This window comes from Salvelinus namaycush, chromosome 36 (genome assembly GCF_016432855.1).
Source record: "Salvelinus namaycush isolate Seneca chromosome 36, SaNama_1.0, whole genome shotgun sequence".
In the NCBI taxonomy this organism is placed as follows: domain Eukaryota; kingdom Metazoa; phylum Chordata; class Actinopteri; order Salmoniformes; family Salmonidae; genus Salvelinus; species Salvelinus namaycush.
In genome coordinates, this window is record NC_052342.1 from 26,855,689 (window position 1) to 26,878,240 (window position 22,552).

The window sequence follows — 22,552 nt, forward strand, 5'->3', positions numbered from 1 at the left end:
AGAGACCGAGAGAAGCACACTTTGACTATGTACAGACTCCGTGAGCGTAGCTTTTGAGAAAGGCTGCCGTAGGCAGACCTGACACACTGCCCACAAAATGAGGTGGAAACTGAGCTGCACTTCCTAACCTCCTGACACATATTTCTCTCAGACTACGTAGACCTACAAAGAATTCAGAAACAAACCCAATCTTGATAAACTCCCTTATCTACCGGGCGAAATACCAGTGTTCCATCACAGCAGCAAGATGTGTGACCTGTTGCAGTGAGTGAAGGACAAACACCAATGTAAATACAATCCATATTTATGATTTTTTATTTTTGTACTTTAACTATTTGCACATCATTACAACACGGTATATAGACATAATATGACATTTGAAATGTCTATTATTTTGGAACTGTTGTGAGTGTAATGTTTACTGTTCATTTTTTGTTTAACTTTTGTTTATCTATTTCACTTGCTTTGGCAATGTTAACAAATGTTTCCCATGGCAATAAAGCACTTTGAATTGAAATTCAAATTGAGAGAGAACCACACAGAGAGAGAGAGAGAGAGAGTGAGCATCCTGTCAGAGGGGAGGACCAGGGTTGTGTTTCAATAGTCTTAAACAGCTTCCTCTCCCTCGTCTGGCTCCTTCATCAACCAACTGAACAGGTGAAAACAGAACTTTGCCAGCATCCATCCACTACAGCTCTCAAAATCAACTATAATCGGGGCCTGATTTAGACCTGGGACACCATGTGGGAGATTCCCCTCTAATCGGGGCCTTATTTAGACCTGGGACACCAGGTAGGTGATTCCCCTCTAATCGGGGCCTGATTTAGACCTGGGACACCATGTGGGAGATTCCCCTCTAATCGGGGCCTTATTTAGACATGGGACACCAGGTGGGTGATTCCCCTCTAATCGGGGCCTGATTTAGACCTGGGACACCAGGTGGGAGATTCCCCTCTAATCGGGGCCTGATTTAGACCTGGGACACCAGGAGGGTGATTCCCCTCTAATCGGGGCCTGATTTAGACCTGGGACACCAGGTGGGAGATTCCCCTCTAATCGGGGCCTGATTTAGACCTGGGACACCAGGAGGGTGATTCCCCTCGAATCGGGGCCTGATTTAGACCTGGGACACCAGGAGGGTGATTCCCCTCGAATCGGGGCCTGATTTAGACCTGGGACACCAGGAGGGAGATTCCCCTCTAATCGGGGCCTGATTTAGACATGGGTTATATTAGTAATCAGGTAGAAGAGAAAACTGCAGAGTTGTTAGAGTCAGAGTTGAATACCCACAGTATTTTGGTTTAATCTAATATGAGGATACAGTACAGTACAGAGGAGAGGAGACGAGGAGGAGAAGTCACTACAGTCTACTAAGAGACAGCCCAGCCCAGCTAGGGGTTTGTGGTCTGTGACTCAATTCCTGTCAGAGAGAGACGCTGAGGGGAAAAATAGTTTACTTTCGTCTCTACACGTGTGACAGACTTGGTACTGTCCAAACACATCAGGTGATAAATCATGAATATGCCATCGATCTGCATTCAGCTCTATGTCCTGGGTGAGTTTATCAATTGTTTATTGTTCTACAACACATATTTCCTCTCTCAATTATCTCTCTCTGTCCCCTCTCTCTCTCTGTTCTCTCTCTCTCTGTTCTCTCTCTCTCTCTCTCTGTTCTCTCTGTTATTTCTCTCTGTTCTCTCTCTCTCTCTCTCTCTCTGTGTTCTCTCTCTCTGTGTTCTCTCTCTCTGTGTTCTCTCTCTCTGTTATCTCTCTTCTCTCTGTTATCTCTCTCTGTTCTATCTCAATTATCTCTCTGTTATCTCTCTGTTCTCTAGCTGTTATCTCTCTCTGTTTTCTCTGTGTTATCTCTCTCTCTCTCTCTCTGTTATCTCTCTCTGTTCTATCTCAATTATCTCTCTCTGTTCTCTCCCCCTCTCTGTTATCTCTCTGTGTTATCTCTCTCTCTCTCTCTGTTATCTCTCTCTTATCACTCTCTTCTTTCCATCCATTCCCTCCCTACCACAGTGTGTTACCTGATATGTTTAGTCAGCATGTGTCGGATGAGTCTGAATGAGCTGTTTTCTCCTGTCCTCCAGGCCTCCTGGTGATGATGGGGTCCAGAGCAGAGGGAGTTTTGTATACCCCCTCTACAGCCAACCATACCCCCTCTACAGCCAACCTGAGCCCCTCTACAGCCAACCTGAGCCCCTCTACAGCCAACCTGAACCCCTCAACAGCCAACCTGACCCCCTCTACAGCCAACCTGAACCCCTCTACAGCCAACCTGAACCCCTCTACAGCCAACCTGACCCCCTCTACAGCCAACCCTACCCCCTCTACAGCCGTCCTGAGCCCCTCTACAGCCAACCTGAGCCCCTCTACAGCCGTCCTGAGCCCCTCTACAGCCAACCTGAGCCCCTCTACAGCCAACCTGAACCCCTCTACAGCCAACCTGAACCCCTCAACAGCCAACCAGACTCCCTCAGCAGCCAACGAGATCGACCAGACTACATCGTCAGGGTTGACAGCCCTCAGCCATTCACAGGGCTGGGAGTCCACTGGGACCACGGAAACCATATCAGCACCAGGTAACGGACAACTTGTGTGTGTCTGTCTTCAGTCCCTGCTCTCTCTGGGTCTGTCTTCAGTCCCTACTCTCTCTGGGTCTGTCTTCAGTCCCTGCTCTCTCTGGGTCTGTCTTCAGTCCCTGCTCTCTCTGGGTCTGTCTTCAGTCCCTGCTCTCTCTGGGTCAGTCTTCAGTCCCTGCTCTCTCTGTGTCAGTCTTCAGTCCCTGCTCTCTCTGGGTCTGTCTTCAGTCCTTGCTCTCTCTGGGTCTGTCTTCAGTCCCTGCTCTCTCTGGGTCTGTCTTCAGTCCCTGCTCTCTCTGGGTCTGTCTTCAGTCCCTGCTCTCTCTGGGTCAGTCTTCAGTCCCAGCTCCCTCTGGGTCTGTCTTCAGTCCCTGCTCTCTCTGGGTCTGTCTTCAGTCCCTGCTCTCTCTGGGTCTGTCTTCAGTCCCTGCTCTCTCTGGGTCAGTCTTCAGTCCCTGCTCTCTCTGGGTCTGTCTTCAGTCCCTGCTCTCTCTGGGTCTGTCTTCAGTCCCTGCTCTCTATGGGTCTGTCTTCAGTCCCTGCTCTCTCTGGGTCAGTCTTCAGTCCCTGCTCTCTCTGGGTCTGTCTTCAGTCCCTGCTCTCTCTGGGTCTGTCTTCAGTCCCTGCTCTCTCTGGGTCAGTCTTCAGTCCCTGCTCTCTCTGGGTCAGTCTTCAGTCCCTGCTCTCTCTGGGTCTGTCTTCAGTCCCTGCTCTCTCTGGGTCAGTCTTCAGTCCCTGCTCTCTCTGGGTCAGTCTTCAGTCCCAGCTCCCTCTGGGTCTGTCTTCAGTCCCTGCTCTCTCTGGGTCTGTCTTCAGTCCCTGCTCTCTCTGGGTCTGTCTTCAGTCCCTGCTCTCTCTGGGTCAGTCTTCAGTCCCTGCTCTCTCTGGGTCTGTCTTCAGTCCCTGCTCTCTCTGGGTCTGTCTTCAGTCCCTGCTCTCTATGGGTCTGTCTTCAGTCCCTGCTCTCTCTGGGTCAGTCTTCAGTCCCTGCTCTCTCTGGGTCTGTCTTCAGTCCCTGCTCTCTCTGGGTCTGTCTTCAGTCCCTGCTCTCTCTGGGTCAGTCTTCAGTCCCTGCTCTCTCTGGGTCAGTCTTCAGTCCCTGCTCTCTCTGGGTCAGTCTTCAGTCCCTGCTCTCTCTGGGTCAGTCTTCAGTCCCTGCTCTCTCTGGGTCAGTCTTCAGTCCCTGCTCTCTATGGGTCTGTCTTCAGTCCCTGCTCTCTATGGGTCTCTCTTCAGTCCCTGCTCTCTCTGGGTCTCTCTTCAGTCCCTGCTCTCTCTGGGTCTGTCTTCAGTCCCTGCTCTCTCTGGGTCTGTCTTCAGTCCCTGCTCTCTCTGGGTCTGTCTTCAGTCCCTGCTCTCTCTGGGTCTGTCTTCAGTCCCTGCTCTCTCTGGGTCTGTCTTCAGTCCCTGCTCTCTCTGGGTCTGTCTTCAGTCCCTGCTCTCTCTGGGTCTGTCTTCAGTCCCTGCTCTCTCTGGGTCTGTCTTCAGTCCCTGCTCTCTCTGGGTCAGTCTTCAGTCCCTGCTCTCTCTGGGTCTGTCTTTAGTCCCTGCTCTCTCTGGGTCTGTCTTCAGTCCCTGCTCTCTCTGGGTCTGTCTTCAGTCCCTGCTCTCTCTGGGTCTGTCTTCAGTCCCTGCTCTCTCTGGGTCTCTCTTCAGTCCCTGCTCTCTCTGGGTCTGTCTTCAGTCCCTGCTCTCTCTGGGTCTGTCTTCAGTCCCTGCTCTCTCTGGGTCTGTCTTCAGTCCCTGCTCTCTCTGGGTCAGTCTTCAGTCCCTGCTCTCTCTGGGTCAGTCTTCAGTCCCTGCTCTCTCTGTGTTTGTTTGTAACAGAGAGGTATATGGTAGCCCCAGCCCTGTAGCTAGCTTGTATTCCACCAGTGGCGGTTGGTGCCGTTTAAGATGAGGGAGGACGGTTATTTTCATCAGCATGACCTTATTTCTATTACAGGATATTGGATGACTGTCATTCATATTCACCCAGTTCAATGTAACAGTGATAGGTTTAGGTTACTGTCATTCATATTCACCCAGTTCAATGTAACAGTGATAGGTTTAGGTTACTATCATTCATATTCACCCAGTTCAATGTAACAGTGATAGGTTTAGGTTACTGTCATTCATATTCACCCAGTTCAATGTAACAGTGATAGGTTTAGGTTACTGTCATTCATATTCACCCAGTTCAATGTAACAGTGATAGGTTTAGGTTACTGTCATTCATATTCACCCAGTTCAATGTAACAGTGATAGGTTTAGGTTACTGTCATTCATATTCACCCAGTTCATTGTAACAGTGATAGGTTTAGGTTACTGTCATTCATATTCACCCAGTTCAATGTAACAGTGATAGGTTTAGGTTACTGTCATTCATATTCACCCAGTTCAATGTAACAGTGATAGGTTTAGGTTACTGTCATTCATATTCACCCAGTTCAATGTAACAGTGATAGGTTTAGGTTACTGTCATTCATATTCACCCAGTTCATTGTAACAGTGATAGGTTTAGGTTACTGTCATTCATATTCACCCAGTTCAATGTAACAGTGATAGGTTTAGGTTACTGTCATTCATATTCACCCAGTTCAATGTAACAGTGATAGGTTTAGGTTACTGTCATTCATATTCACCCAGTTCATTGTAACAGTGATAGGTTTAGGTTACTGTCATTCATATTCACCCAGTTCAATGTAACAGTGATAGGTTTAGGTTACTGTCATTCATATTCACCCAGTTCAATGTAACAGTGATAGGTTTAGGTTACTGTCATTCATATTCACCCAGTTCAATGTAACAGTGATAGGTTTAGGTTACTGTCATTCATATTCACCCAGTTCAATGTAACAGTGATAGGTTTAGGTTACTGTCATTCATATTCACCCAGTTCATTGTAACAGTGATAGGTTTAGGTTACTGTCATTCATATTCACCCAGTTCAATGTAACAGTGATAGGTTTAGGTTACTGTCATTCATATTCACCCAGTTCAATGTAACAGTGATAGGTTTAGGTTACTGTCATTCATATTCACCCAGTTCAATGTAACAGTGATAGGTTTAGGTTACTGTCATTCATATTCACCCAGTTCATTGTAACAGTGATAGGTTTAGGTTACTGTCATTCATATTCACCCAGTTCAATGTAACAGTGATAGGTTTAGGTTACTGTCATTCATATTCACCCAGTTCAATGTAACAGTGATAGGTTTAGGTTACTGTCATTCATATTCACCCAGTTCATTGTAACAGTGATAGGTTTAGGTTACTGTCATTCATATTCACCCAGTTCAATGTAACAGTGATAGGTTTAGGTTACTGTCATTCATATTCACCCAGTTCAATGTAACAGTGATAGGTTTAGGTTACTGTCATTCATATTCACCCAGTTCAATGTAACAGTGATAGGTTTAGGTTACTGTCATTCATATTCACCCAGTTCAATGTAACAGTGATAGGTTTAGGTTACTGTCATTCATATTCACCCAGTTCAATGTAACAGTGATAGGTTTAGGTTACTGTCATTCATATTCACCCAGTTCAATGTAACAGTGATAGGTTTAGGTTACTGTCATTCATATTCACCCAGTTCAATGTAACAGTGATAGGTTTAGGTTACTGTCATTCATATTCACCCAGTTCAATGTAACAGTGATAGGTTTAGGTTACTGTCATTCATATTCACCCAGTTCAATGTAACAGTGATAGGTTTAGGTTACTGTCATTCATATTCACCCAGTTCAATGTAACAGTGCTAGTTTAGGTTACTGTCATTCATATTCACCCAGTTCAATGTAACAGTGATAGGTTTAGGTTACTGTCATTCATATTCACCCAGTTCAATGTAACCGTGATAGGTTTAGGTTACTGTCATTCATATTCACTCACCCAGTTCATGTAAAGTGATAGGTTTAGGTTCTGTCATTCATATTCACCTCAGTTCAATGTAACAGTGAAGGTTTAGGTTCTGTCATTCATTTCACCCAGTTTTCAGATGTAACAGTGATAGGTTTAGGTTACTTGGTCCCATTTTATATTCACCATTTCAATGTAACAGTGATAGTTTTAGGTAATGTCATTCAATTCACCCAGTTCAATGTACAGTGAGAGTTTAGTTCTGTCATTCCATATTCACCCAGTTCATCAATGTGACAGTGATAGGTTAGGTTCTGTCATTCATATTCACCCAGTTCAATCGTAACAGTGATAGGTTTAGGTTACTGTCATTAATATTCCATTCACGCCTTCATGTAACGTGATATGTTATCTAGGTTACTGTCATTCATATTCCGGGGCGCCAGTTTCCATGTAACAGTGATAGGTTTAGTTACTGTCATTCATATTCACCCAGTTCATTGTACAGTGATAGTTTAGGTTCCTGTCATTCATAGTCACGCCAGTTCATGTAACAGTGATAGGGTTTAGGTTACTGTCATTCATATTCCCCCAGTTCAATGTAACAGTGATAGGTTTAGGTTACTGTCATTCATATTCACCCAGTTCAATGTAACAGTGATAGGTTTAGGTTACTGTCATTCATATTCACCCAGTTCATGTAACAGTGATAGGTTTAGGTTACTGTCATTCATATTCACCCAGTTCAATGTAACGTGATAGGTTTAGGTTACTGTCATTCATATTCACCCAGTTCAATGTAACAGTGATAGGTTTAGGTTACTGTCATTCATATTCACCCAGTTCAATGTAACAGTGATAGGTTTAGGTTACTGTCATTCATATTCACCCAGTTCAATGTAACAGTGATAGGTTTAGGTTACTGTCCATCATATTCACCCAGTTCATTGGAACAGTGATAGGTTAGGTTTACTGTCATTCATATTCCCCAGTTCAATTGTAACAGTTTGATAGGTTTAGGGTACTGGTCACTCATATTCACCCAGTTCAATGTGTAACAGTGATAGGTTTTTCGGTTACTGGTGCATTCATATTCACCCAGTTACATGTGTAACACAGGTGATAGGTTTAGGGAGCTGGGTTAGATGGTCATTCATATTGTCAACCCAGGTGCAAATGTTACATGATAGGTATGAGGTTACTGGTGCATTTCATAGTCACCCGGCGTTCAAAGGGAAACACAGTGGATAGGTGATTAGGATGAGCACACATGCGGGTAGCTCAATTCATATGTCAAAAGAACAACCAGTGTTCAAATGATAAGAACAGTGATAGGCTTCAGGGGTTAGGACTGTCAGTCATATTCACCCAGTTCAATGTAACAGTGATAGGTTTAGGAGTTACTGTCATTCATATCACCCAGTTTCCATGTAAAGTATAGGCTTAGGTTACTATACATTCATAAAATTCACCCAGTTCAATGTAACAGTGATAGGTTTAGGTTTACTGTCATTCATATTCACCCTTCAATGAACAGTGATAGGTTTAGGTTACATGTCATTTCATATATCACCCGAGTTCAAGTGTACGACACAGAGAGGATTGTATGAGGTGGTGAAGGAGCGTTTTTAGCGGTGTCATTCGATATTCCACCCAGGGATTCAATGAGTAAGCAGTGAGATGGTTTAGTTAGCTGTCAGTTGCCATATTCAAGCCCGAATGGTACAAGTTGTAAGAGCACATCTAGTGGAGAATGAGGAGGTGGTAGGACGTTGGAGACTGATCACTGAGATTAGTATTCAAACCCAGTTTACAAGTGTGTACAGGGTGAGTAGAGTGGGGGGATTAAGGTTACGTGTGTCATTCATATGGATCACCCGTTCACATGTGAAGACGAGTAGAGACTCAGGTTTGAGGTTACATGTCAGGAGTTGCATATTCAAGCCGCATGTGATCCAAGTTTGTAGAACAGGAGCTGATAGTGTTTTGAGTTAGGCGAGTTATGGGGACTTCATTCCATAGATTCAAGCCAAGTTCAGATTTAACGACAGTGCGGATTACGGGATTTTGAGGGTGTAACTGTCATTCATAGTGCTGACACCCAGGGGGATTCAAGAGGTAAACGTGAAGGGTTGTTTTGAGGGTTTAGGACAGTGCGAATCAATATTCACCCAAGGGGTCGAAGGGACTGTAACGGAGTGATGAGGTTCTAGGTGTCTGACGGTCATTCATTGATGTTTCACGCACCGGAAGAGTTCCGAATTGAGGTCGAAGATCACAGGTGATAGGGTTTAGTGTGTACCTGTCGACATTTGGCATGATTCAGATGTGACGAGACAGGTTCAGAATGTTAACGAGTGAAGTAGGTTTGAGGAATGTACTACAGTATTAGCTATGCAGCCCAGCGATTGACAATGGTCAGACAGAACAGGTTCGACGTGAGGGTGTAGGTGGAGTTACTGGTCCATTTTGAATATATTCACACCTGAGCAGAGCTTCAGAATGTGACGGAAGGCAGTGATAGAGGTTTAGGTGTTACTTGATGCAATTCATATTTCACCCAAGGTTCGAAAGATGAGCCGAGTGAGGGAAGTGGTGAACAGTGAGATAGGAGTTTAAGGTTACTGTCACATTGCAGATATATCACCTAGTACAATGTACAGTGAGTAGGTTGTAGGATTAATGTGACCCATTTCGAGCACCTAATTCACCTAGAGAGCACAAGATGTAACGAGAGTGATAGAGTTGTGTAGGTTTACTGTCATTTTAGAAATGATATGCAGTGACAGATTCAGCCCAGGAGGGATTGAATGTCAGAATGAAGTTGGAGAGAGACCAGGGGAGATGAGTGGATGTCCGAGTTAGGTTACTGTCAGTTGGCATAGTTCGGAGCACCAGTTCAATGGTACGACAGGGATAAGGTTGTAGGTGTGTATTCTACTGTTCATCTTCAGAGCATACTTCAGCCAGAGGAGTTAGAATTATGGTTACCAAGGTGCCGAGGAAGCACAGTGAGTTAGGCTTTCAGGAGGTTACTGTGCGATTCCAGTGATTCGACCTCCCGAGTTCAATGTGTAAGAGCAGCAGGTGAGGAAGGTGTAGGTGTAGATGATCGGACATTGTTTCATGAGTCGAACCCAAGAGAGTGTACACTTGGAGTAGACACAGTGACAGGTGAGTTTAGAGGGTTGATCTGGTAGTTTCATCAGTTCAGCCCAGCTTCAATTTGTAACAGGATAGGGTGAGGTAGGTTACTGTCAGAGTTCAACCTTCACCGCAGTGTCAAGGTGGGATTAGACGGGGACGGTGAGAGTGAGGGGCGGGTGTTTAGGGAGCCGATATTTAAGCCTGTCCAGTCGATGAAGTTTACACCCAAAGAGCGTATCAAGTAGCCGCAAAGAGGGATAGGTTGTAGGTTACCTTTTGTGTCGAAACTTCGAGAGTATGAGCCAACCCGTAGAAGTTAGACGATGTAGACGAACGTATGGTTTAGGTTTACTGTCATTCATATTCAAGCCCAGTTCAATTGTTAACAGTGATAGGTTGACGGGTTACTGTCAATTCAATTTTCACCCAGTTCAAGTAAACCATGATAGGTGTTTAGGTGTAGTGCAATTCATATTCAACACCTTAATGTTTAACAGCGATAGGTTTAGGTTACTTGTCATTCATATTCACCCAGTCAAGGTAAACAGTGATAGGTTTAGGTTCTGTCAATTTATATTCACCCAGTTCAATGTAACAGTGGATAGGTTAGGTTACTGTCATGCATATTCACCCAGTTCAATGTAACAGTGATAGGTTTAGGTTTACCGTCATTCAATGAATATTCAAGACTCTTGGAGAGGTACAAGAGAGTGATTGTAAGCACATGGAAGCCCTCAGGTTGAGAGAGGAGTTACCGTGGAGCCAAGGTTCAGATAGTAGCCTAGTATCTAGAATGAGTAACGTAGTCGGAATGGAGGGATTAGAGGTTAGAGCCTGTGATTGAGTAAGAACGATTATTGGCGATTCACCCCGACAGAGGTGATCTAAATTTAGAGAGTGATATGGATTAGGTTAGCATGGTGAGTGTCAGGAATTCCCACGCACAGTGGACAATCGCTGAACGGGAGGGAGCTGGCATGAGAGGGTTGATAAGGTGTTGAGGCTTTGGCCAGTCTCAGTGAATCTCGACACCTGCGAGGTTCATATGTGAAAACGAACAGCGTGATTAGGTTAGGGTTTAACCATGTGACATTCTAGGAGGATTGCGACCCGAATGATGAAGGATGAGGTTTTCAATGTAACAGTGATAGGTTTAGGTTACTGTCTTCATATTCCCCCGTCTCAAGTACAATGGAGTTTTGACAGGGTTATGAGGGAGCCTGAGATAGCGATCAACTTCGAATGAGCGTCGAACGCCACAGGGATTTTGAGAGTCCAAGGAAGGAGCCTAACAGTGTGATAGGGAAGTGAGATTGAGGTTTATGAACTGATCGACTTCCATGATATTCACGCGAGTCATTGGTAACAGTTAGTAGAGGTGGTTTAGAAGCGCTTGAACTGTTAAGTTCATATTCACCCAGTTGCATTGGAGTTTAAGACAGTGATAAGCGTTGTAAGGTTTACTGGTCATTCATATCTCACCCAGGAGTCAAGTGGAACAGTTGAAATAGGTTTAGGTAGCTGTGCATTGAGCCTATGAATTCACCCGCAAGGATCACAGATGTAAACAGGTGGATAGGAGTTTAGGGAAGGTTTATGCTGAACACGCAGGCATTGCCAAGTCTCACGCCAGGTTGCAATGGTGAGAAAACAGTGATAGGTTTTTAGGTTACTGGATGACGAAATTCAATATTTCACCAGTGTCATTGAGGGAAAGAGAAGCAAGGTGATAGGTGGTGATGTAAGGCGTAGAGGGATGGGAGCAAGGTGTCTAATGTAAATTATAGTCCACAAATGTTCATATGTTGATTTTTTATGAAAGGGGAAGCTGATAGAGGTTTAGGATGGTGTCACTGAGTGAGTTCTAGCGTAATGTTGAGATCGAGCACGATCAATATTCACAAAAGTTAAATCAATGGTTTAATCACACACCATGTCAAACTCCCTAGATAAACACAAAGTGATCGGTTTAGGTTGTCATTAGGTTACTGTCCCTTACCAATAATTCCAACCAGGGTTAACATCTTACTATTCCAAATTCTCACCCACAGTTCCAAGCAAATGATCATACTTCACACACATATTAACAGAGCCGCACAGACGCCTTCGCTAAGCTCTAAACCAGTCGGAGGAGCGAAACAAGGTTGTAGATAGAACAGGTGTCCGACTGCTAGAAGCGAGTTGCGAGGGACTAACATTTGTCACCCACGATTCCAAGCCACACCAGTGATAAGGCTGTAAGGATAGATAAGGTATGAGGTCACTCTCCCAATATATTGATCACCCCCAGTAACCTGGAGCATTGCGTCAACAAGAGTTGATACACACGCGCTTAAAAGGAAGTGTACTGTAACTTACATACTGAGTCACAACACACCGATTACAAGATGGACCACAGTAGGAGAGGTTTAGGAGCGGTTATATAACCTGTGGCATTCATAAATATCCATCACCACAGCATTCATTGTAACGAGAGTGATAGGTTTAAAGAGAGGGGGGGCACAGGATTACGAGGTCAATTCATATTCACCCGAGTTTCATGATGGAGCGCTAACAGATGGAGACATTTACGGTTATGTAGGTTACTGTCATTCATATTCACCCAGTTCATTGTAACAGTGATAGGTTTATGTGTACTGTCATTATAATTCACCCAGTTCAATGTTAACAGTGATATAGGTCGGTTAACTGTCATTTCATATTCACCAGTTCCAATGTGAAACACCAGTAGATCAGGTTTAGGTAAGTCTGTCAATATTCACCCAGTCATTCAATGTAACAGTGATAGAGTTTGAGGTTACTGTCATTCATATCTCACCCAGTTCAAATTGTAACAGTGATAGGTTTAGGTTACTGTCATTCATATTCACCCAGTTCAATGTAAACAGTGACTAGGTGTTTGTTTTAGGTTACTGTCATTCATATTCACCCAGTTCAATGTAACAGTGATAGGTTTAGGTTACTGTCATTCATATTCACCCAGTTCAATGTAACAGTGATAGGTTTAGGTTACTGTCATTCATATTCACCCAGTTCAATGTAACGTGATAGGTTTAGGTTTACTGTCATTCCATATTCACCCAGTTCAACTGTAACAGTGATAGGTTTAGGTTACTGTCATTCCATATTCACCCAGTTCAATGTAACAGTGATAGGTTTAGGTTACTGTCATTCATATCACCCAGTTATTCAATGTAACAGTGATAGGTTTAGGTTACTGTCATTCATATTCACCTATTTCAATGTAACAGTGATAGGTTTAGGTTACTGTCATCATATTTCACCCAGTTCAATGAACAGTGATAGGTTTAGGTTACTGTCATTATATTTCACCCAGTTCAATGTAACAGTGATAGGTTTAGGTTACTGTCATTCATATTCACCCAGTTCAATGTAAACAGTGATAGGTTAGGTTACTGTCATTCATATTCACCCAGTTCAATTGTAACAGTGATAGGTTTAGGTTACTGTCATTCATATTCACCCAGTTCATGTAACAGTGATAGGTTTAGGTTACTGTCATTCATATTCACCCAGTTCATGTAACAGTGTAGGTTAGGTTACTGTCATTCATATTCACCCAGTTCAATGTAACAGTGATAGGTTTAGGTTACTGTCATTCATATTCACCCAGTTCATGTAACAGTGATAGGTTTAGGTTACTGTCATTCATATTCACCCAGTTCAATGTAACAGTGATAGGTTTAGGTTACTGTCATTCATATTCACCCAGTTTTAATGTAACCAGTGATAGGTTTTAGGTTACTGTCATTCATATTCACCCAGTTCAATGTAACAGTAGGATAGGTTTAGGTTACTGTCATCATATTCACCCAGTTCAATGTACAGTGAAGGTTTAGGTTATGTCATTCAATATTCACCCAGTTCAATGTAACAGTATAGGTTTAGGTACTGTCATTCATATTCACCCAGTTCAATGTAACAGTGATAGGTTTAGGTTACTGTCATTCATATTCCATTCACCGTGTCAATGTAACAGTGATAGGTTTAGAGGTCATGTCATATTCACCCAGTTAATTGTAACAGTGATAGGTTTAGGTTACTGTCATTCATATTCACCCAGTTGTTTCAATGTAACAGTGATAAGAGGTATTAGGTTACTGTCATTCTATTCACCCAGTTCATGTAACAGTGATAGGTTTAGGTTACTGTCATTCATATTCACCCAGTTCAATGTAACAGTGATAGGTTAGGTTATAGTCATTCAATTCACCAGTTCAATGTAACAGTAGTGATGGTTTAGGTTACTGTCATTCATATTCACCCAGTTCAATGTAACAGTGATAGGTTAGGTTACTGTCATTCATATACCCAGTTCAATGTAACAGATAGGTTTAGGTTACTGTCATTCATATTCACCCAGTTCTCATGTAACAGTGATAGGGTTTAGGTTACTGTCTTCATATTCACCCAGTTCAATGTAACAGTGATAGGTTTAGGTTACTGTCATTCATATCCCAGTTCAATGTAACAGTGATAGGTTACTGTCATTCATATTCACCCAGTTCAATGTAACAGTGATAGGTTTAGGTTACTGTCATTCATATTCACCCAGTTCAATGTAACAGTGATAGGTTTCGGTATACTGTCATTCATTATTCACCCAGTTCAATGTAACAGTGATAGGTTTAGGTTACGTCATTCATATTCACCCAGGTTTCAATTGATTAACAGTGATAGGTTTAAGGTTACTGTCAATTATATTCACCCAGGTTCAATGTAACAGTGATAGGTTTAGGTACTGTCAGTTATTCATCACCAGGTAATGAACAAGTGATAGTTTAGTCATTACTGCATTCACTATTCACAGTCAATGTAACAGTGAAGGTTTAGGTTAACTGTCATTCATATTCACCCAGTTCAATGTTAACAGTGATAGGTTTAGTTACTGTCATTCATATTCACGCATTCAATGTAACAGTGATAGGTTTAGGTTACTGTCATTCATATTCACCCAGTTCAATGTAACAGTGATAGGTTTTAGGTTACTGTCATTCATATTCACCCAGTTCAATGTAACAGTGATAGGTTTTAGTGTACATCTGTCATTCATATTCACCCAGTTCAAGTTAACAGTGATAGTTTAGGTTACTGTCATTCTATTCACCCAGTTCAATGTAACAGTGATAGGTTTTAGGTACTGTCATTCATATTCACCCGTTCAATGATAACAGTGATAGGTTTAGGTTACTCTGTACATTCATAATTCACAACAGTTCAATGTAACATTGGACTAGGGTTTAGGTTAATACATGATACTATACATGTTCCCTGTACCCATTATGCGGTTGACTACCAAACCTATCCTATGAATGAGCGAAAGTTTGACAAAGTTAGGTGTTTGGTACACAGGTCACGAATTAGAGAACTACATGTTTGGGAGGGTAATACACACGACGAGTGAGCGGAGCCACAGAACCCAGCTGACACATTGCTGATATACTGAGGCCGTCTCGGAAGACACTCGATTGGATATGGGAGGCCTGCGACTGAAGCCTGAGGTCGGAATAGGGGCGTGAGTGAAGAGGCAGTTAGAGAGATTCCAGGAGAGCTGCGAGGATCTTATGATGAGACCGAAATCCAGACGGCGGGGAAGAGCGTGTTACTGCTTTTGTTAATTGCTGGACAGAGGAACTTCAGGGTGATGTTCAGACAAGGTATCCCCGTTTGGAAGTGCAGAGTCGAGGAGCGTTTGAGAAGCATTGCCAGTTGTATGCAAAAGAGAGATAAAGAACCGGATAAACGACACGGGAAGCGAAGCAAAACCCCACGTAAGAAATCATCGAAAGAGACAGAATTGTGGTGCGGCAGAGATGCTTACACCCCTGGATCACAAAAACAGAAGAAGCATGGTCCGCGGATGTCATTAAAGAGAGAAAGTAGCCGAGTCCGATGTGCACGAACAGAAGCGAGCGATCGTATCTCTGAGTTCGTAGGGGACGAGGAGAGGCCCAGTGACGAAGAACGGAGGAAAACGAGCCCAATGATGCAGGCCTTGTCGAGATAGTACAGGGGAGGGGCGGAGAGCCACGTCATACGAGAAGCAACATAGAGCCATAGGCAGAGCCATGACAAGGATGAGTGGGCACTTTCCATAGCAGCAACCCATAACAACAGCATGATCCCTGGCGTCAGAAGACGGAGAGCCGGCTGCGAGTGAGCCATGTGAGAGGTTTGAGCATGCAAGGCCAGCGATGAAGGCTGAGCGAAGAGAGCAGACGAGAAAGCATGTGGATCGTCACTGTGGAAGGAGCCGAAGCGAGGGAGATCGACGCCGCGAACAGAGCCATGTACAAAGATCAGGCAAGAGAAGATGGAGATGCAGATGTCACAACACGAGAAGTCGAGCACCAACTAGAACGAAGCGCCATAGGAGGATCAGAGCCTGTGAAGATTTGGGCTCCAATCTGAAGCAGCACCAGTAGACAAGAACAGAAGGCATAGATCACTGTTCGATAAGCAGGCCAGCATAGCATAAACAGAGGCATGGAATACCCCACTGTCGAGCCCATAGCCAGCCGGACATACGCAGAAAACAGGCATGATCCCTTGTCGTCCAGTGAGCAGCCAGACATACACAAACCAGCATGATCACTGAGACTCATAAGCAGCCAAGTCAACAAGAGACAGAGCAGAATGGGAACACTGTGGCGACGCATTGAGAGCAGCCCACATACACGAAAAGACAGCATGACTCCCGAGACTTATGTCATGTAGCAGGCAGCCAACATACAACAACATGCCGTGGAAAGAGATCTACTGTCCATGAAGCAGCCAACAAGTGTAACAAACGGAGCATCGAGAATCACTTGTCATTAGGCAGGCCCGGAGCATGACCAAAGAGCAGGAACATGTGCGACTCCGATGTCGACTGTGGGAAGGAGGAGCCACATAGCCCAAAGGAACGAAGCATGGACACTCATGATGTAGTTGTGAGCCAAAGATAATTGGAAGTCTGAATAATCGTATCTGTCCTCGCATAGTTCACGATAGCATTCTCGTAGGAGGGAAGACTTAGGAATCCAGACAAACGACAACGAAGCTGTCGGTGGTTGAGAGGAGGACGAAGTATGAGAAAAAGAATATGAGCCCATAAGGGGGGGAATGAGGACTGCCGGTAGGAGGGTGAGGAGGTTGTTGGGTTGAGCCTTTTTCGGAGTATATGGGAAGGGGGACATGGGGGGTTGTTGGTTAGTGAGCAAAGAGGGAGCGGGGCCAGAGGAAGGGGTAAACCTCAGTAGGGTGATAGGACGTGTAGTATGGCGGCGAGGGAAGCCTGGTGGATTAGGGGTTGAGCCGGAAGCTAGTCAGCCGAAAGGTTGCAGAGATATCGATATTGGACCTGCGAGGCTGACAAGGGTGTGGAGAAAGAAGAGATATGTCGTTCTGCGACTGGGAAAGAAGGGTAAGGTTATACCCAGCTGTTCCTGAGGAGCACACCCCGGGTGCATTTGGGAAAAGCTAAGGAAGATTTGTTCTGAACTCGACTGGCGAATCGGGTTAGTAAGAACTGGGTGATATTCAGATTTCTTTTGGAGAACACGGCGTAACAGCGACAGCCTGGAGAAGCACAAATTCGTTGATCAGTGCACGGTTCAGGATAGTCAACATTGAGAGAGCCACTAAACGATCTGGTAACGCGGTTAGTAAACCCGCCACAATCATGCAGTACAGTGTACAGTCAGCAAGCGGTTTAGCAGTTACACCAGCGGGCCCCGGTGCAGTTGTAAAATCAAAAGCTTTACCTTGACTTGGAAGAGTTCCAGTGTTGTTTGTGAAAGTCATAGCTAGCTAGCTAACATGGCATCCCTCTGTTTGAGCCGGGTGTTTGAGTAGGCTAAACTTGCTAGCTGTTATTTGGTAGATAAGTGAAACTGGAAGAAAAAAACCAACTCTCTCTATTTGCATCTCTCTTTGTTTGAGCCGGGTGTTTTCAGTAACCAAGCTGCATTCACTTTCACAGCGAAAGTTTAAAAATAAATGAAGCCAAATATAGCCATCTCTCTTTCTCTTGCTTCTGCTTAATTTTGGAGGAAATTCAATTGTTCCAAACTGTTCAACAATTGTCTTTCTCTCTCTTTGAGTCAACTACTCACCACATGTTATGCACTGCAGTGCTTATGCTTTCAGTACTAGATTCATTCTCTGATCCTTTGATTGGGTGAACAACATGTCAGTTCATGCTGCAAGAGCTCTGATAGGTTGGAGGACGTCCTCCGGAAGTTGTCATAATTACTGTGTAAGTCTATGGAAGGGGGTGAGAACCATGAGCTCCTAGGTTTGTATTGAAGTCAATGTACCCAGAAGAGGACGGAAGCTAGCTGTCCTCCGGCTACACCATGGTGCTACCCTACAGAGTGCTGTTGAGGCTACTGTAGACCTTCTTTGTAAAACAGTGTTTTATTTAAGTATTTGGTGACGTGAATATATTTAGTATAGTTTTATCTAAAAAAAAAAAAAAAAAAAAAAAAAAAAAGGTAACTTTTTAAAACAATGTTTCACAGTTTTTATTTTTTATTAAATTGACTGAGGAGGACTGTCCTCCCCTTCCTCGTCGGTGTGAGTAGAACGTTGTAGCCGCAGGCCTGAAGCTAGTTAACTGCTTTCGGTCTTCCTGTCTCTCTAACCACAGCTGTCACGCCATTATTTGCTGCTCAGCTAGCTAGCTAGCTAGCTAGCTAGCTAGCTAGCACACACACACACACACACACACACACACACACACACACACACACACACACACACACACACACACACACACACACACACACACACACACACACACACACACACACACACACACACACACACACACACACACAGAGAGAGAGAGAGAGGTCTGTGCTTTATAAATGATACCATTCGGTTGAGTCTCTCTGGTCTGTGTATATAATATATAAAGGACATATTGATGACATTGTTTCTGTGTTTGTTCCAGTTTCAACTACAAGAGGAAGTGACATTGCAGGTATGTGACCAATAGGAATTTTGAGTCATTTCTTTTACTCATTGTTTTACATGTTTATGAATGAACAGCAACCCTATTCACAACATTCTCTCTCTCCTACCTCCCCCCCCTCTCTCTACCCCCCTCTCTCTCTATCCTCCCCTCTCTCTCTCTACCCCCACCTACTCCACTCTCTCTCTACCCCCCCTCTCTCTACCCCCCATCTCTCTCTCTACCCCCCACTCTCTCTCTACCCCCCTTTACTCACCCCTTCTCTCTACCCCCCGTCTCTCTCCTCCCTCTCTCTGCTACCCCCCTCTCTCTCTACCCCCCACCCCCCTCTCTCTCTATCTCTCTACCCCCCTCCCCCCCCACACCACCCCCACAACCTCCTCCCTCTCCTCTCCCCAAGAACGGAGCGGGGCGACCGGAGAGAGAAGAGCCGACCGCGGGCACGAAATAGAGCAAACCCCATCCCGCCCCCTCCTTTTTTTTTCTGGCAAATTTCACTCATTCCCCCCCTCCACCCCTCTCACGACCCGGGCGCGGGAGACCCCACCCAGCGAGCGCGGCAGGAACGAGAGCGAGGAGGAAAGACCCGAGGAAAATTGCGGACGAGCCAGAGAGCCATGATAGGGAGAGAGCGAAGGAGCGAGGAAGGTGCCGAGGAAGGTCTTCCACGAGCCATTCGGAGGAAAAGGATGCCCGGGGTCCGCGAGACGGATCCGGCGAGGGAACCTGAGGGAGGCGAAGAGGACCGTGGGAAGTGAAGCCCACGGGACGATGCGAGAGGGGATGAGGGAAGAACGAGAGGGGGGGGCGAGCCATATGGGGGATGGAGCAGGGGAAGGGGGAGGGTGTTGCCGAGTCGGCAAACGAGGATGAGAAGTACGCTCGTGCGCCGCTCGGAGGAGTGGAGCTCTGGAGCTGGAGAGGATGCCTTGGTCTGAATGCAGGATTGATGGGAGCAACTGACCGTGATCGTTAAGCAAGATGGTGGGAGCCATCAATGATTTTTTTTTTTCTTTTTTTTCATTTTTTCTTTTTTTTTTTTTTTTTTTTTTGTTTTTTCCCTTTTTTTCATCTTCTTCCCCGCGTACCCCCCCCCCCTCCTCTCTACCCCCCCCTCTCTCTACCCCCCCCCTTTTAGGAGAGCCGAGGAAGGCAGAGCGAGTGACCACCCTCGTCCTCCGCTACACCCGCATCGCTCTGCTCGGTCTACCCCCCCCCCCAGCTGCTCTCGCTACAGAGTTGCCCCCCCCCGTCTCGCTCTGTTACCGCCCCCTACTTCTCTGCTAAGAGAAGACCCCCCCCCTACCTGCCTCTCTCGCATCTCAGACATCCCCCCCGAGCTCTACTCTAACCCGCGCCTCTGCAGCTCTTTTCTTAACCACCCGCACCTCTCATCTCTCTACCGCGCCAGCCGAGCCCGTCGAGGCGTCTCTCCCATCGTACGCACCCGTTTTTTCTCTAAGACTCCCCTCTGCTATATAACCTCCACCTATTGCTTCTATCGAGTCCCCCCATGTCTGACTACACCCCCAGAGTATGTCTACTACCCCCCCTCTCTGCTCCCTGCTGAAACGTAGAGCAATCCATCCATTGCCCTGTCCTATCTGAACGAACACCCATATCGATCTATCGCTACTGTGATTCACCGCGCTGTTATTCCCCTACTCTAGCCTCCCTCTCTTCTAACCCACTACCCTACTTGATCCTACTATATTAGGAGGTCAGTATCACCCAGATTTTCTCTTCTCTTTCTTCGTGAACCCCCCCCCTTCTTCCTCTCTTTCTGCTCTGGTACCTGAAGGCCCTTCTTTCTTCTATTACTGTACCCCCCCTATCTATCTGTGTGTTCTTATCGCGACCCCTCTCTCATACCGCCGACCCCCACCGTCACCTGGCCCACTTCTCTCCTCTCTCTCCTAACCCCCACGATCGCGACCTTTCCTCTCTTGACTCTCTCTCTGGCTACCCCCCTTACTCTTCTTCTAAGTGTGCCCTGCTCTCTCTCTCTGACCGCCCCGTCTCTCTCGATCGTCTCACTCTACGCTGTACTCCCCCCTATTCTCTTTAGACGACGCCCCTCTCTTCATCTAAGGACCCCGCCCTGCCCTCCCTCATGGCTCCTGCTCTACCCCCCCCCCCTCCGCTACACCCCACCCTCCTGCTTTTCTCTCTCTGTACTAAGCCACCCCCGATCCCTCTTCTTCGTCTCTGAGCAGTACCGCCCCATGCTCTCTCCGTACCCCCCATCTCTTCTATCTAACCCCCCCTCTCTCTTACCCCATCTCTCTTCTAATCCCACCCCTCTCTCTATAATTCCCTCCCCTCTCATCCTTCTTAGCGCCCCCCGAACTCTCTTCTCTGACAAGACAGGGACCCCCCTCCTGCTCGCGTGACGAGCCCCCCCCCCCTCTCTCTATAACCCCCCCCTCTACTTCACTCTCTTACCCCCCTCTCTTCTCTTCTACCCCCCCTCTCTCTCTAAAATTCCCCCCCTCTCTTCTAATCCCCCTCTCTTCATCTCACTTAATCTCACGCCGTCTCACTCTAACGCCCCGCCTCCTCTCTCTCGTGACAACCCCCGAGACAGAGCGTAGGCTTGACCACCCCAAGAGATCGCGCTCTAGCACTAGAGCGAGAGAGCTAGGAAATACCACCGGCGAGCGCGACTTACGCCACGACAAGCGCCCCGAGATCAGTCGTAATCGAACAGGAGCCGCCAAAGCGGACATAGGAGCCGGTAAGCACGACGAGCCAGCCCACCGATCTGCGGCAGGAACCGAAACACGACACGGGACTCGCGCGAGACACACGCAAGGGACGGCGAACGACAAGACACCCCGCACGAGTGGACCTGATAGGCAAGACCTCCGCGACCGGCAGGAGCGCTCGAGGGAACCACCGGCGCTGGGAGCAACGCGAACCAACATCTCTCGGAGGATACCAAAAAACAACCACACACCACAAACAAACACGAGCCCAGAGGCGACACCCAACAACCCAAACCACAACCCACCCGCCAACACACCCATCGAGCGCTCTAACCCCCCCGGCGTCTGGCTTGCTAGGGTCGACCGCCCCAGTCTGTGCGCGCCGCGCCGGCGAGACCACACACCACCCCCACCAGATCTCAACCCGCACCCTCCGCAATGCTCTCGACTCGTGCGCCCGCAGCTACCCACGCGCCGGGTACGTACCCACCACGTCTCGCTAGAAGAATACCCCCACAGGCGAGATCGACACCAACTCTAAGCGAAGCTCGGCGATCTCACATACGCAAACCCCACCAAGCCCCCCCTGGCTATATGACCACCCCTCATATCTGCTACCCCCCAACTCGCGCTCGCTCTACTCTCCTCGAACAATCCCGGAGTCGAGAATTTATTTTAAACCCCACCTACCTCTCTCGAACCCCCTCGCTATCTACCCCTACCCCCCCCTCGCCCGCCCTACCCCCCCCCTCTCTGCGTCGGTCTCTTCAGTGACGTGTCTCCTTCTCGTCTCACTACCCCCCTCGTCTTACCCACCCGCTGCTGACCCACCCCTCGCTCGCACCCCTCGCTCTATGCGCACACACCTACTTGCTAAACCCGCTTCGCCGCTAATCCCCCACCCTCTGCTACTACTACAACAAATCTCACCCCCCACACATCATACCCCCCCCTCTCTCTACGCACCACCCCTATCGATACCCCCCACTCTACCCCCCCGCTATCTCGACCCCCCACCCTCCCTCCTGACTCTCTATCTCTCTCACCCCCCTCCTCCTACCCCCCCCTCTCTACCCCCCCTCTACCCCCATCAGCTCTACCACCCCTCCTCTACCCCCCTCCCTCTTCTCTCTCTATCTATCTCCTATCCCCCCTCCCCTCTTTCTCTCTCTCTCTCTCTCTACTCCCCCTCTCTCTAAACCCCCCCGTCCCTCTTTTCTCTCTCTCTCTCTTACCCCCTCCCTCATTCTCCTCTCTCTTCCTACCCCCCCGCTCTCTACCCCCC

General features: G+C 46.6%; 1 protein-coding gene across 1 annotated transcript; it reads left to right on the top strand.

Moving 5' to 3' along the window:
- Window positions 1–1,137: 1,137 nt before the first annotated feature.
- LOC120030531 (DNA-directed RNA polymerase II subunit RPB1-like) lies at window positions 1,138–21,770 on the top strand. Its single transcript, XM_038975938.1, has 5 exons — window positions 1,138–1,555; window positions 2,097–2,588; window positions 18,539–18,568; window positions 19,698–19,763; window positions 21,625–21,770. Exons 1-5 carry the CDS (start codon window positions 1,516–1,518, stop codon window positions 21,768–21,770), a joined length of 774 nt encoding a protein of 257 aa, XP_038831866.1. The 5' UTR covers window positions 1,138–1,515.
- Window positions 21,771–22,552: the final 782 nt, after the last annotated feature.

Coding starts and splice junctions, on each gene's coding strand:
- LOC120030531 (XM_038975938.1), top strand. CDS start 1,516: ATGAATATGCCATCGATCTGCATTCAGCTCTATGTCCTGG. Junction 1,556..2,096: donor CATTCAGCTCTATGTCCTGG/GTGAGTTTATCA, acceptor CCTGTCCTCCAG/GCCTCCTGGTGATGATGGGG. Junction 2,589..18,538: donor GGAAACCATATCAGCACCAG/GTAACGGACAAC, acceptor TGTTTGTTCCAG/TTTCAACTACAAGAGGAAGT.